At 44.4% G+C, this 16,482-nt stretch overlaps 1 protein-coding gene across 6 annotated transcripts in view; it reads right to left on the bottom strand.

The window, feature by feature from the left end:
- TTF1 (transcription termination factor 1) overlaps nt 1–16,482 on the bottom strand; it is an 85,070-nt gene that overhangs the window by 14,409 nt on the left and 54,179 nt on the right. For 5 of the 6 annotated variants that reach the window (XM_074394577.1, XM_039461511.2, XM_074394579.1 and 2 more), the window contains 5 exons: nt 15,640–15,718; nt 11,795–11,925; nt 9,421–9,655; nt 6,441–6,530; nt 4,958–5,023 (listed from right to left, as the gene is read on the bottom strand). In XM_074394577.1, the coding sequence (XP_074250678.1) occupies nt 4,958–5,023; nt 6,441–6,530; nt 9,421–9,655; nt 11,795–11,925; nt 15,640–15,718 (601 nt within the window). Of the gene's footprint in view, nt 1–4,957; nt 5,024–6,440; nt 6,531–9,420; nt 9,656–11,794; nt 11,926–15,639; nt 15,719–16,482 lie in introns of those variants that run through there. The other variant, XR_012516501.1, reaches the window with a different exon arrangement.

The raw sequence follows: 16,482 nt of genomic DNA, 5'->3' as shown, positions 1-16,482 counted from the left end.
GGCTTTGGGACTGTGGCATGTGTCTGAGAGTCCTGGCAGGCCCTGGACTAAGAGGTTCCAATTCTCCAAATTCAAGAAGGGAAGAGACGGACTGTCCTTTCTTCTTTGATTATAATCCCAAATCATAAATAACTAACCACTAGAACCAGTTTAAACCCTTCCTAATGGTTCAGCAGAATACTGACTAGAAACAAAACCAAACGCTTCCTGATGGACCCATGGCAACCTCACACCAGTAGCCACACTCTGGAAGCCAGCCAGGCTGCAGCAGCCTCACCCTACTGTCTACCTTCCAAAACCAAAGGCCAAACAATCCCTCAATATCCCTGCATCTGAAAGTCACTGATTCCCGAGCCCCATGATGCTCAGCAACATATAGAGGGCCTGTGCTCTGCAGCCTAGCTCTCCCTTGCTTAGCAAGCAATAAGTTCAGGTATCAGGAGTGGTGGCCTCTTCAATGGCAGGAAATTGATTAAAATGCAAGAACTATGTGCAGTGAAGTCTCACGGTGAAGGTAAAGACAGCTTATAAACACAAGAGCCATGTTCAATCTCACTTGTCAGATGAGAAATGCAAATGAAAACCACAAGGAAACTGACAGATGCTTAAAGAGGAACCAGATCTTTATATAGTCTCAAAATGTCTCCCCAAAGCCATTTCTTACCCCCAAAGGAAGAACTAGTATTTTTATATAGTGGAGAAAAGAGGCAGATGCTGCCTTAGCCAAATAATCAAAACAAGAATCACATGTGACATAATGCAGTGACAGAGAACATCAGGAATATGCTGTATTCCTGCCTGAAGGACACAGCCTGAATCTCCTCAAGAGGAAATATCAGACAAATGCCAACTGCAGACATTCTACAAAACAGCTAGCCTATAAAATTTCACTATCATCAGCAGCAAAGATGGAAGATCTTCATAGATTAAAAGACAGTAAGGAAGGCTGGGTATGGTGGCTCATGCCTGTAATCCCAGTACTTTGAGAGGGATCACTTAATGCCAGGAGTTTGAGACCAGCCTAGGCAACATGCCATAACCACATTTCTACTAAAAAAAAAAAAAGGTTGGGTATGGTAGCTCACACCTGTAATCCCAGCAATTTGGGAGGCTGAGGCAGGCGGATCACCTGAGGTCAGGAGTTTGAGACCCCATCTCTACTAAATACAAAATTTAGCCAGGTGTGATGGCAGGCACCTATAATTCCAGCTACTCAGAGGCCAAGACAGGAGAATCACTTAAACCTGGAACGTGGAGGTTGCAGGGAGCCAAGATCATTCTATTGCACTCTAGCCAGGGCGACGAGACTGAAATTCTGTCTCAAATAAATAAATAAATAAAAAGCCAGGCAGGGTAATGCGTGCCTATAATTCCAGCTATCAGGTGGCTGAGGCACGAGAATTGCTTGAACCTGGGAGGTGGAGGCCGCAGTGAGCTGAGATCACACCACTGTACTCCAGCCTCCAGCCTGGGCAACAGACCAAGACTCTTGTCTCCAAAGAAAAAAAAGACACTGAGGAAATGGAACAGTTAAGCAACGTGTGTGTGATCCTTGCTTTGATCTTGAATTAGGGGGAAATGCTATCAAGGGCATCACTGGGACCACTGGTGAAAGCTGAATGTGGACCATGTTTTGGAGGGTGGTGCTGTGTCAGTGTTAAACTTCCTGATTCTGATTGTAGTGTGGTTATGTGAAATAACATCCTTGCTTAGGAAACAGTATCTGCACTAATTCTTAAACAGTTATGAAGAAAATTGTATTCCTTTGGAGGAGGGAGAGAAGGATGATAAAATGAATGTAGCAGAATGTTCAGAAGAGGTGATTATGGGTGAAGGGGATCCAGGGTTCTTTCTGTTACTATTAGCACTGGTTTAGCTTTTTGAAGCCTTTAAGAGACTTTGCATACATTTCATTTACTTTTCTTGGGTGTCTTCAGTGGCAGGTGGGGTGGAGGAAGGGCTGGTCTGATTTATTTGGTCCAGAGCACAGAGAGTGGAAGTCCCGAAACACACGCATGCATCACAGCTTCCCTCTGTTCTGTGGTGCTGGCACACCACCCCAGACCTACGCAGCGTTTCCTCACCCAAGACTGTGCCCGGCACTGAAGGGCTGGCACTCTCTGTGCCCCACCACTGAGAGGCTTTCTTGTTATTTTTTGTAGCTATAAGGAATTTCACTGTATGGGTAAAATACATATATAGCCAGTCCCCTATTAACAGGCATTTTGCAGTCAGTTATTCTGCATACAAGTCATTTCACGTATGTGTGAAGTTATTTTGTAGAACGTATTTCTAGAAATGGAATTATATGATTCCAAATGGAATTACTAGAATTATTTGAATTTTGAAAGGTACCAAGGCTGCAAAGTATGTAAAATTTACCAAAAAAGATAACAATAATTGGAGGAGGTGAATGTAGACATTTAATAAGGATGGCTGGATTTTGCCAGTTGCTGAACTGGGGTGATGGGTGCATGAAGGTTCATTTCTTTTGTATCTGTCTAAAATTTTCCTAATAAAATTTCTTAAAAAAAAAAAAGAAATGGGCTTTGCTAATAAAGCAGTACTTAGAAGAAAACATACGGCCTTAAATGTACATTACAAAGAAAGAAAAATGGAAACTGAGCTAAGAACCCATCTTATGAAGTTGACAAACAACAGTAAAATCAACTCAAAGAGAGCTGAAAGGAGGGTATGATAGAGAGCTGATAGTAAGACGGGGTCAGTGCAGTCAGGGCTGGGGCTTTGAAAAGACAATCTCTGGGAACTCCTATTCAAGGAGTGAGAAAAGAGAGTAGGTATAAATAGCCAACATTAGCCATCAGACATCACTCAGATTCTGCAGACGTTCTGCATAAACCATCTCTGGAAAATAGACGTTGGTTTCCTGCAGGGCTGCAACGCTGGTGGGTGGGGAGAGGATACTTTTCACTGTGTTTCCTTTCACTTTTCTTTAATTCTGGGCTATGTAATCTATTACCTATTCCAAAAAAACAGGTAAGATCAAACTGAACAGTCAAGTCCTTCTTCCTTAAGGGTGGGGCATGATATTCAGCTCTGCATTTGAATTCTTACACACAACTAAAACGTTCTAACTGGGAACCGACCAAATCATTTAATCATCGAGAAAGCACCAGGTCTCAGCAGGGTAGCGTATCAGAAATCACCTGGAGCCCTGAACAGTTCCCGATGGCCAGACCCCACAGCAGACCAATCCCACTCGTGGGGCACTCGTATTTTTTAAAAGTTCCCCAGATGATTCTTAAGTAAGAGCTGGGCTGAAAACCACCGAGCTAGAGAATCGCTAGTGTTGAGGAAAGTAACTGGAACTCCTAGATGTCTAGAGTGTGTGCTGCACTGTCAAACGTCTCAAGTACTCTGAGGCGTGGGGGTCTGGCCCTGCAGACCCACCCAGCCTGTCTGCTGCCATCATTTTACTCACTGTCCTGGGCCACCTGGCCCCTTTCCAGTCCCTTGGATGTGCCCAGCCAGTGCCGGCTCAAGGTGTCTGCGTTCACTCCTCTCTGTCCGAATACTCTTCAATCTCATCCACATATGGCTACCGCTTCTGCTTCCCAAAGTCTTCCCTAACCACCCTATCTGATTGCCCCCTGACCCCAGTCTCTTCTACCCTGTTTTTGTTTGCTTTTTGGTACCATGCTGTCTGAAATGAGCTTATTTGTTTACAGTCTCTTCTCAGAACGAAATGTGAGTTCCTCAAGTCCTTATTCATCTCTACCTTTTGTGCTTGGTATATAGAAAGTAGCCAATAATTATTATTAGTTTGCTATCATTATCATCAATGTAGGCTTTAATTTACTTTAATTTAATTTAATTAATTAATTAATTTTAGAGAGGAGTTTCACCGTGTTGGCCAGGATGATCTCGATCTCTTGACCTCATGATCTGCCTGCCTTAGCCTCCCAAAGTGCTGGGATTACAGGCGCAAGCCACCATGCCTGGCCTATCAATGCAGTTTTTAGGTTAATTCTATAGTATACAAAACTTGTTATTTGTGTCAGCAGAATGGAAGCTCCACCAGGCAAGGAATTTGTCTTTTGTTCAATGTTGTATCCCCAGAGCCTAGAAAAATGCCTGGCATATAGGCACTTGTGTTTGGTAGGTAAAGAGTAAGTCTGAGCCTTTGATTTTTCAATAATTGAACTTGATAAAATGTATGCACTGGGAAAATACCTACAGTCTCACCTCCACTGCCTGCCGAGGTCAACTCAACTATATGGTAATACTTCCTTACACAATTGTTTTTCCACTGGAAAACTGAAATAGGAGGGAAGTGGGTGGGCCATTGATATTATGCTCTAGCTAAAATCTGTAATCACAAAACATTTGAGGTGTGATGATGTATGTGACATTAAAAAAAGGGAAGAAAAATAAACAGCATATCCAACTAATGAAATATTTACTATCATAAAAACCTCATCTATCTAGCAGCTGAGAGCCTTTATGTACAGTTTGCTCCTAAAATTATGTTTTCCTCTGCATTAACAAGTTGGTTTCCTAGCAAATACACTGAATTTTAACCACCACTTAAATAAAATTGCAAATACAGCACCATTATCAGCCCAGTAAAATGACAGGCAGTTATTATATTGTCATCTCTAATTTTAATTAGATTTTTATTTTTTTGAGACGGAGTCTCACTCTGTCACCCAGGCTGGAGAACAGTAGCACGATCCTGGCTCATTGCAACCTCCGTCTCCTGGGTTCAAGCAATTCTCTGCCTCAGCCTCCCAAATAGCTGGGATTACAGACACCTGCCACTACACCAAGCTAATTTTTGTACTTTTAGTAGAGACAGGGTTTCACCATATTGGCCAGGCTGGTCTCAAACTTCTGACCTCGTGATCCACCCGCCTCAGCCTCCCAAAGTGCTGGGATTACAGGTATGAACCACCTCGTATGACATTTTAGTTTAATATTAAACAAATGGTCTTACCCTATGGCACTAGCAAGATCTTCCCAGTCTATTTCATTAGTATCTTCCACATTTATTTCATACAACCTGTGAGAAAAAAATAAAAATTAAATTTTCAAGCAAAATCAGCATGACAGACATCTTCAGCGACACATGGAATGCTGAGAGCTGGAAGGTTCCTGTGCTTTCGCCCCATTCCAGCTCCCTCATTACACATGCCTGGTGAGGTCAGCATCCCAGCCCAAGGTTAATCCAAGGCCAGTGAGTTGGTGGGCTACAGAGATGGGCTGAAAAGACCCCTCTCCTCCTTCTGAGTCCTTTGCATCTCTCACCAAACCATGTTGCTTTCTCATAGTAAAAAACACCACCTCATCATTCAGCATAGACACACAGGAAGAGTGCATCTGTACTATGTGACAGACACTGTGGAGGTCTTTTTTTTTTTTTGACACAAGGTCTCGCTCTACAGTCCTGGATGGACTGCAGTGACGTGATCATGGTTCACTGCAGCCTCAACCTCCTGAGCTCTGGCAACTCTCCTACCTCAGCTTCTCAAGTAGTTGGAACCACAAGGGCGTAGTACGATGCCTGGCTAATCTTTTAATTTTCTGTTGGAATTATGGGCATGATCCACCACGCCCAGCCAGTTAAGACCTTCAAGTGCACAAATTCATTTACAGTAACCCTCCACACCATTGGACTCTACGGACAGGGAAATGGTGCCAACAGAGTCAGTCACGGGCTCTAGACTGCAAGACTAATGAACCCAGGCCTGCTTGAGATGCCCTTCTTGGATCTGCTAATCAAGGCTGTCTCTCTAGCAGGGAAGACTGGGCGGGGCATAACCACTCCCTTGATCCACCCCTAGGAAAGAGGGTCAGGAAACCCACAGTGAGCCTTAGGCAGGGTTCATGCGTGAGGTGGAGGGAATGAAGGCGGACAGCGGGGCCAGGACCCAAGGCTTCTGCTGCTCTTTGCTGTTCCTCAGTAGACATGGGCCAGGTCCACTAGTCTCACACATATCACAAAGCAGGCCCACGTCTCCCTTTCCCTCGCCACCCTTCAACACTTCAGGGGGGGCCCTGCAGTGACCAGAAACTCAAAGACAAAACCAAAGACAAGCAAGGATGACACCAGCAAGCTGGTGCTGGAGCACAGGAGGGCTCTGTCTGAATCACCTACCCCCATTTTCCAATGGGCATAATAGTTTATATCCATATGAAATGCTTCAAAGACTAAAATAACTACATGGAGTACACAGTAAGTTTCACACGTTATTTTCTTTTCTCCTCCTGAAAGCACTAAGAGGTAGGTACGACTATCATCCTCAGTAGATGAGTTAAGATGGGTAAACTGAGACTTGGGTAGGCCCACAATACATGCAGGAAGTGCTAGTACAAGGATTTGGACCTTGGCAATCTCACTGCAGACTCTTCTGGGTTAACAGCTTCTCTTTTGACTAGAGACAGAAACAGTTAAGAGGCCTCTGTTTCTATTTCCTTACCTTTCAATTAGGTTGACTTTGGCCTGCAGGCCATTAACTCCATAGTATATGCGCCGACCATTGGTCATCCTCTTGGTTAGAATTTCTGTCCTACATTAAAAGGAAGAAAAATATAGTTCACTTTCAAGGGTAGAGTTTTCATTCATTAAAATTTCCTGTATGTTTCTCATCTAAATTACTCTCATTCAGAACCAACTTCTAACTTTTCTTTTTTTTTTTTTGGAGACAGAGCCTCACTCTGTCGCCCAGGCTGGAGTGCAGTGGTATGGTCTCAGCTCATTGCAACCTCCGCCTCCTGGGTTCAAGCGATTCTCAAGCCTCAGCCTCGGAGTGGCTGAGATTACAGGCGTGCACACCACCAGGCTAATTTTTGTATTTTTAGTATAGACGGGGTTTCACCATGTTGGCCAGGCTGGTCTCAAACTCCTGGCCTCAAGTGATCCACCTGCCTCGGCCTCCCAACTCGCTGGCATTACAGGTGTGAGCCACAGTGCCTGATCCTCAATGTATTCTGACTATGCACACACAGCCATTGGTCTTATTACCATTGCCAGCCTTGGAACATCAAATAAGACAAATTTAGTAAAGTGATACATGATTTGACGATTCCTCTAATGCCAAAGCTAGCAGCTGCAGGCTGACTGAAGTTTGTAGTAAGGGCCGTGACCCAGTTAAAAATATTTTAAAACTACTTATCTAGAATAGCAAAATGTGTCACAATCTGATAGATCATTAGCTGTCATACTTACATTCTTGGTAACGGAGTATAATGATACACACTCTTATCAACAGCACTGTTGCTCTTAATGACAGCCATCCACATTTACAGAGTTGAAATATACCAGTGGAGGTCATTTCAATGTTACATAAGGCACATATATGTTCAGAATTTAAGTTTCCTATTTTTATCTCAAATTAATAGGAAACTCTTGCATGTTACCTTAATTATGTTGATCTTGAAGCAGTATTACCCTTAATGATCACGTCTTTTTTTTTGCGACGGAGTTTCACTCTTGTTACCCAGGCTGGAGTGCAATGGCTCGATCTCGGCTCACCGCAATCTCTGCCTCCTGGGTTCAGGCAATTCTTCTGCCTCAGCCTCCTGAGTACCTGGGATTACAGGCACGCGCCACCATGCCCAGCTAATTTTTTGTATTTTTAGTAGAGACGGGGTTTCACCATGGTGACCAGGATGGTCTCGATCTGTTGACCTCGTGATCCACCCGCCTTGGCCTCCCAAAGTGCTGGGATTACAGGCGTGAGCCGCCGTGCCCGGCCTCTTTTTTTTTTTTTTTTTTTTGAGACAAAGTCTTGCTTTGCCACCCAGGCTGGAGTGCAATGGCATGATCTCAGCTCATTGAAACCCCCGCCTCCCCAGTTCAAGCAATTCTCCTGTTTCAGCCTCCCAAGTAGCTGGGACTACAGGCACGCACCAGCACATCCAGCTAATTTTTTGTATTTTTAGTAGAGATAGGGTTTCACTATATTAGCCAGGATGGTCTCAATCTCCTGACCTTGTGATCTGCCCGCCTCGGCCTCTCAAAGTGCTGGGATTACAGGCGTGAGCCACCGTGCCCAGCCCTCTTTTAAACACTGGTGGATCATCCTCCAATCGAGGCTTACTACTCACTCTTCTTTCTTTTAGCTAAAAATAGGGAGTAGAAGGAGCTCTGGTTACTTCAACATTCCTGGTTCTTTGGAGTTTATTTCCCTGGAGTTGTAAGGTACATAAATAGTGTGATCCAGGAGTCTGCTTTTAACATAAAATATGCCTACTCTGGATTTCACTCCTATTTATTATTCAAGAGCCACTGAGTGCCCTTCATGTGCAATGTGGAGTGTCATGAGCGTCCAGAACCACTGGTTTAAGGAGTCTCACTGCAGCTGGACATCCAGCTCTACAACTCTCCAGGTCTTGGAAAAGCTATATCCAGCAAAGAATGTGTGGCAAGAGCAGGACTGAAACTATCTCTATGTGACTGATGCAGCCAGGAGTTTGCCTACCTCACTTCCTCTGAGGAACTGCTGAGGTAGAAAGCATATTAGAAGGGCGGAGCTGCTACTGATGACTACTCTTGTGATTTCTCTGTATGTTCCCTCCCTCCCTCCCGCCTCAGCCTCCTGAGTACCTGGGACTATAGGCATGAGCCACGACATCTGGCTAATTTTTGTACTTTTGGTAGAGACAGGGTTTTGCCATGTTGGCCAGGCTGGTCTTGAACTCCTATGATCTGTAATCTGCCTGCCTCAGCATCCCAAAGTCTTGAGATTACAGGCCTAAGCCACCACGCTGGGCCCTGTCTTTTCTTCTAATGTTACCAACAGACTGCTACCTTGTTTTATTAAAGACTTAGAAAGAGAGTAAAGAAATCAGAAGTCAATATTCAGTTTTAAAAAGGTTCAGGTTCTTGCAACAAACTTGCACATCCTGCACATGTATGCTGGAACCTAAAATAAAAACTAAAATTAAAAAAAAAAAAATGGCGGGTGTGGTGGCTCATGCCTGTAATCCCAGCACTTTGGGAGGCCGAGGTGGGTGGATCATGAGGTTAGGAGATTGAGACCATCCTGGCCAACATGGTGAAACCCCGTCTCTACTAAAAATACAAAAAAATTAGCTGGATGTGGTGGTGCACGCCTGTAGTTCCAGCTACTCAGGAGGCTGAGGCAGGAAAATTGCTTGAACCCAGGAGGCAGAGATTGCGGCGAGCCGAGATCACGCTGCCGCACTACAGCCTGAGCAACCGTGCGAGACTCCATCTCAGGGGGTTGAGAAAAAAGGTTCAGGTTCTTTAGGAGAAAACCATATACTCTTCAAAGCATCGGGGCTAGTTAGGTGCTAATTTAAATCAGACAGCAATACTGAGGCAGCGGGGCAGGGGACTAGACATGACACATAAACTTCCACACGGCAGTTACGCAGATGCTCTTGGTAATCTCACCTCTCCACAGAAGATGGAGAGATGGAGAGAGAACTTACCACTTACTTTTACACTGCATCCAATTTCTGCTCTTCACTTTAGCTTCTACTTCTACCCAAGATATGCCTTTGTAGAGTTTTTCCCGAACAATTGATAGGCAACTTTCAGGATCTTCTTGGAGTTTGGAATCCACGTCTTCTAACTCCTGGGGAGACATTTTCTTTAGAATCACTTCTTCAACAGCCTTGATTAGTTTCTGGGTTTCCGACTTACTCCAAGCACCACGATTTCTTTCTGTAGATATAAAAGGACGGTCTTATAGTTGCTAATCTATTTGCTTTCAAACACAATATTAAAAATGAAATGATAAATCAGGTACTTTTCAGAAAGAACGGGTATCTCAATTATAAAGCAATAAAACTAATAAACACAATTATGTACATATTAAAATTAAATTATTAACATGGTCAGGGACTCTTTTTAAGAACTAAAGCCAGAAAGTATTAAAGAAGTCCTTTCTTTTTTTTGAGATGGAGTCTCACTCTGTCTCCCAGGATGGAGTGCAGTGATACAATCCCTGCTCACTGCAGCCTCCGCCTCCTGGGTTCAAGTGATTGTCCTGCCCCAGCCTCCTGAGTAGCTGGGACTACAGGCGCATGCCACCACATCCGGCTAATTTTTTGTATTTTTAGTAGAGATGGGATTTCACGGTATTAGCTAGGATGGTCTCAATCTCCTGACCTCGTGATCTGCCCGCCTTGGCCTCCCAAAGTGCTGAGATTACAGACATGAGCCACCGTGCCCGGCAAAGAAGTCCTATCTAAAGCAATTTTTTTTTTTTTTTGAGATGGATTCTGGCTCTGTCGCCCAGGCTAGAGTGCAGTGGTGCGATCTCAGCTCACTACAACTTCCACCTCCTGGGTTCAAGCAATTCTCCTGCCTCAGCCTCCCAAGTAGCTGGGATTACAGGCACCCGCCACCACGCTCAGCTAATTTTTGTATTTTTAGTAGAGACAGGGTTTCACTGCGTGGGCCAGGCTGGTCTTGAACTCCTGACCTCGTGATCCACCCGCCTTGGCCTCCCAAAGTGCTAGGCTTATAAGCGTGAGCCACTGTGCCGGCCAAAGCAATGTTTTATTTATTTCAAAATAGTTGTTCATCCTGTTTCTGAGAACAGTGTCTCCTGCATGAAATTGTGAGGTTCCCAAATGTTTAATGGGGGAAAAAAACCAACCAAACGACTTTTATGTTATGTACATGTCTCCTGGTCAAGCATTCCTAGTGTAACGTGAATAGCCACAGTGATACCAACACACTACTTGATGAAGGCACCTGAGGAGAAATTCTGAAGGTGACTCTATGGCGGATCCCCAAAGCATCGATGGTTCACCCTTCTTCACCAGATACAGTCACGCTAAGTAAGGAGCCTCACACTGGCAGCCTGCAATTCTCTTTGGTTTGGCCCACTGGATGTTACATTTCCCCCTCATTAACAATTTGGATGAATATTTAAAAATCAAGAGATTTCCAAGAAAGAAAAAATGTATCTAGAGTTCACAAAATTAAAAGAAAAAAAATTCAAGATTTTCCCTTTACTTCTTGGAAACCTGAAGAACTGGCTGCAAGGCACTACCTGTGTGGCTGGAGTATATGAGCCCCTGTGCTAAGCAGTAACCCCGATAAGGACTGTCTTCTTAAAGGAAATCTTTGAGGAAAGGGAGACAAAGACAGGAGGTCACCAACATTGGTTTTGAGAGAAGTCCCCGCCCAACAGGCACAAACTGCATGCCTGCCTCCCTCGCAAGGTGTCCTGCGCCACCACGGGGAAGTGACCCTCCGCCCACGCTCTACCACCAGTTTCTTGGGGGTCCTGGTCCACTTGGCAGTTACATCTGCATGGACAGTTACTAAAGTGTGGTAAAAATCAGTCCAGTAGGTAAAGGTTGCATGGTTTCACTGAATATACATGAGAAAACCAAATGAATTAGTATAGATAAGAGCTTAAGAAACAAAGTTCTCGGCCGTGCATGGTGGCTTACGCCTGTAATCCCAGCATTTTGGGGGGCCGAAGCAGGCAGATCACAAGGTCAGGAGATCGAGACCATCCTAGACAACATGGTGAAACCTCATCTCTACTAAAAATACACAAAATTAGCCAGCATGGTAGTGCGTGCCTGTAGTCCCAGCTACTCGGGAGGCTAAGGCAGGGGAATTGCTTGAACCCGAGAGGCGGAGGTTGCAGTGAGCTGAGATTTTGCCACTGCACTCCAGCCTGGCAAAGAGTGAGATTCTGTCTCAAAAAAAAAAGAAAAAAGAAAGCTCTTGCAGAAGATAGGTCTACGGTGATTTCTGGGCACTGGATCAGTTATGGCTAAACCAGGCCTGTCAGGGTTAATTTCTTCACAGAGGTGGGCACTGGTGGCCGCCACTTACGACTGCTGATCTGGGAGAACTTCAGGGCCACGGAGAGGCTACTGCGGGCCACCATCTCGCCAATAGTTTTCCAGTCATTCCCAAGGAGTGACTGGTACATCTTTAACTTCTCGGTATCTCTGTCACTATACCTGAGAAAGGGAAAATGTTTTAGAAGTTTAAACTAACTATGAGATTAAAAATGATATTCTCATCATGGTACGCAGCAACTGTGGGAAAAGCTGAATGGGGCCAGCTGTCAGGAAACCTGGTCAGAGCTCTCTTCACTTCCTGTTGGTGTCTCAATGGTAGTTATCCCATCAATCATTCAGTCACTGAAGTCCCAGACCAGAGGCCTGGCTCAAGTGCACAGCAGCCAGAGCAATCACTTAGTCCTTGCTTAGCTCAGAGCCTCTGTCCCTGTGGTGGAAATGGCCTTCTACCACCCTGCCCGGACAGTGCCTGCACACTCGCCAGTGCAGTTTAAAGGGGGCATTTTTAGGGAGTACCTCCCAGACTCCCTTAGCCTGAAGGCCCCTTGTTGACTGCTTCTGGAGAACCCCGTGCTTCTCCTTCCTAGCACTGTTCACACTTGCACTGACACACACACAGACACCCTCGTTCAGGTCTCCTCCTCTACACCCGCGCTGCCCAACAGAAACATAATGCGAGCCCCTTACGGATTTTCAGTTTCCCACAAGAAAATTCACCTTAACCGAGTTTTAATAAAACAAATTTCAAGAATATGTTTCTTACATAGACGTGTTGTGTGATGAAAAACAAAAAGAAATATATATTTAATTGAACTCAATATATTAAAAATGCTGTCATTTCAATGCGTCGGCAGTATCAAAAAATATCAATGATGTATTTTACATTTGGTTCTTGATCTTGAGCCTTCAAAACCCAGCATACGTTTTACTCTGACAGCGCACCTCAATGTGGACTAACTACATCTCAAATATGTGACAGGCCCAGAAGGCTGCTGGTCACCATACTGGCAGACACAGCTCTAGAAGGTAAGTTCCATGAAGGCAGAGACCTTGTCCGTTTTGCATATTATGGTATCCATAATGCTTGCCGGACAACAGACATTCCATAAACATGCAACAAATGGCTTGCTCTCAATATGTAACTACTTAAGAAATTTAAAGTGCATTAGTCCTACATAAAATTTCATATACTAGAGCAAAGTACTAAAAAAAAACCACTATTAATAGATTTTGAGATTAAACACCCAAACATTTAAGTAAAGAAAAAGCAATCTTTATAACATCTTAAGATTCCTATCTGAATAGGAATGTGGTTTACATCATCACTAAGGCAACACAAAAGAAGTCCTAGGAAAATACTAACAATTTATTTCTTTGTTTTTTTTTTTTTTTTGAGACAGGGTCTGGCTCTGTCACCCAGGCCGCGGCACAGTAGCGTGATCATGACTCACTGCAACCTCCTGGGCTCAAGTGATCCTCCCACCTCAGCCTCCCAAGTAGCTGAGACTATAGGTGCACGCCACCATACAGGCGAATTTTTGTATTTTTTGTAAAGCCATGTTGCCCAGGCTGGGCAAACTCCTAATCCAGTGATCTGCCCACCTTGGCCTCTCAAAGTGCTGGGATTACAGGCATGAGCCACCGCACCCAGCCAAAAATAAACAATAACATTGTAGAGTTTTCCGACATTTGTCTGTAAATGAAGTGTATGGTAAATAGAAACTGGTTATTCTTCACTATTTTCTTTTTTGAGACAGAGTCTTGCTGTGTTACCCAGGCTGGAGTGCAGTGGCGCGACCTCGGTTCACTCTAACCTCTGCCTCCTGGGTTCAAGTAATCTTCCTGCCTCAGCCTCCCAAGTAGCTGGGATTACAAGCGTGCACCACCATGCCCAGCTAATTTTTGTATTTTTAGTAGAGATAAGGTTTCACCATGTTGGCCAGACTAGTCTCAAACTCCTGACCTCAAGTGATCTGCCCAGGCTGGTCTCAAACTCCTAATCCAGTGATCCACCCACCTTAGCCTCCCAAAGTGCTGGGATTACAAGTGTGAGCCACTGTGCTTGGGCTGTTCTTCACTATTAAGAATCACGGCTGTCAGCCAAGCCAGGTGCGGTGGCTCAAGCCTGTAATCCCAGCACTTTGGGAGGCCAAGGTGGGTGGATCACTTGAGGTCAAGAATTTGAGACCAGCCTGGCCAATACGGTGAAGCCCTGTCTCCACTAAAAATACAAAAATTAGCCAGGAGTGGTGGCACATGCCTATAGTACTAGCCTCTCGGGAGGCTGAGGCAGGAGAATCACTTGAATCCAGGAGGTGGAGGTTGCAGTGCGCCAAGATTGTACCACTGCACTCTAGCCTGGGTGACAGCGTGAGACCCTGTCTCAAAAAAAAAAAAAAAAAAAAAAAAATTAAAATAATAATTCTGGGCTGGGCGCGGTGGCTCAAGCCTGTAATCCCAGCACTTTGGGAGGCCTAGGCGGGTGGATCACGAGGTTGAGAGATCGAGACCATCCTGGTCAACATGGTGAAACCCCATCTCTACTAAAAATACAAAAAATTAGCTGGGCATGGTGGCACGTGCCTGTAATTCCAGCTACTCAGGAGGCTGAGGCAGGAGAATTGCCTGAACCCAGGAGGCGGAGGTTGCTGTGAGCCGAGATCGCGCCATTGCACTCCAGCCTGGGTAACAAGAGTGAAACTCCTCCTCAAAAAAAAAAAAAAAAAAATCTTTGATTTTTCACTTTATATTTTTTGTTCAGTCAGAAGTTGTTTAACCTATAAAAATATTCTAAGGGAGAAAGGTCACTATAACACAAATAATATAGCACAAGTAGATGAACTGTTATAGAATGACTCTAAAAATTACTCTAACAATTTCATTCCTCTCTGTGTGTCACAGTTGGAAATACATTACCTCAGCTGCTACCATTAACTTGCCAAAAGCATTCTTGTAAGTCCCATTTAAAATGCCACCTTTAGTGGATTTTCTTAAAGTTCTATTCACAACTGTCTAACCTCAGGGATCGGGCAAAGCAAGCAGGGCAGGCCCCAGTCTGTGTGTGAACTTTCCTCACCGAAGGCTGATTTCTTTCAGTAAAAATTTTAAAAAGGAAACTGAGGTCTTATCAATTTGGAAGTTTAGGTAATGACCTATGTCTTGGTTTAAAATCAGAGCTAAGCGGAACTCAACTGCCACTGCCAGAAGATTTAAGAAACTTGCCTCTCAGAGAGGTCACGTAGTTGAATAGAAGGTAGTTTTGGGAAGCAGAGCTAACACCTGCCTGCTTCTCCTTCTGTCCGTGAGCAGAGTGCTAACCCAAACACTTGATCTAGGTTTGTTTGTTTTTAAATGTGGAATGTTGGAAACAAATAATAATTGCTATTGTATCTGGGGGAAAGGGAAGAGAGAATAACAACCGGGTTAAGCACTCTGGGTTGATACCACTGAACTGCACTTAAGGGACCTAATCCCAGCACTTACCTCCACCTTCGGATAGTTAAAACCCACAGCGCTGTGCTGAAGGGAGTATCTGTCGAGCAGGGATGTTTGGGTTCACAAGGAGCTTCCAACGTAGCAGAGAACAGAGAAAACACAAGTAACAGCACACGAGGCAGAGGGGGAGTGCTAAAGAAAACGCGTGGAGAAAGCTGCAGATGCAGGAGGTGGGAGGTCACTCAAGCTTCGCTGAAGAGGTGGGAATGGAAAAGGGCCTTGAACACACACATTTGACAGCGAAGACACCATCTGGCTTCACACATACAAATCTTCATGATTTTCACTTCTAATCCACTGCTGTGAGTATTCTGATTTATGGTACCAGCAAAGACTAGAGAAATGTTCTGTCTCAAGCTGCTGAGACTTTTTTCTTACCTGCCTTTGTAATTGTTGACATCGAACATCTTCTTTGCTCGATAGTATATAAGTTTCCAGGGCCGGGCAATGTTCCTACCTAAAGTTGGAAGAAAGGTGATCAGAGGGGCTCACGTGAAATGCAGTAGCAATTGTCAAAGGAACCCAGAACAGCCCTTACAGCAACATGAACTATCCTAAGCCCTGTGTTAAGGCTGGGATTTCCTATGTCCTGAAGAAAGCTGTCTTGAAGAACAGATAGACACAATCTAGTTTCCTCGGAGAGCTCTGAAAACAAAATGCTTAGTACCTTAAGGCTCCAGCTTCCAGTCTATGCAATTTGTGGGAAGAATCCTTATAAGGCAAAGTAATTTTAACATAATTTGAATTAAGAGGAAGAGAACACTAAGGTGGAGAATACAAGCTAACAGTTCTCCAGAAGACGAACAACCATGTTTCCCAAATCAGCCTTTCTCACTTTCTCACTGTAAGGTGAAATCATCCCTCAACAGGGGTGCACTAGTCAGTTTTTCTTCATGCATTCCACAGAACATCTAAGAAATGATCCTCTTTAAATTCAAGAGAGATTTTCTTTCACTCTGATCCTATATAACTGCGCGACCTTCTAACTTCACAAGCAGCACCTCCAGTCCGAGGGCTCCAGCTACAAAGCACACATATGGCCACACTTAAAACATGGGAGGCCAGGGCGTGGATAACGATGTGCTTTGTGCAGCGCACACAAAATTTCAGTAAGGAACAGGAGAAACCAAAACTAGAACTATTGCCAAGGAAGAAAGGTAAAAGTTGATCATTTTTATTTTTTTTGAGATGGAGTTTTACTCTGTTGCCCAGGCTGGAGGG

This window comes from Saimiri boliviensis, chromosome 2 (genome assembly GCF_048565385.1).
Source record: "Saimiri boliviensis isolate mSaiBol1 chromosome 2, mSaiBol1.pri, whole genome shotgun sequence".
Classification (NCBI taxonomy): Eukaryota; Metazoa; Chordata; class Mammalia; order Primates; family Cebidae; genus Saimiri; species Saimiri boliviensis.
The sequence above is the reverse complement of the archived record's forward strand: the minus strand, read 5'-3'. Positions and strand labels throughout refer to the sequence as shown.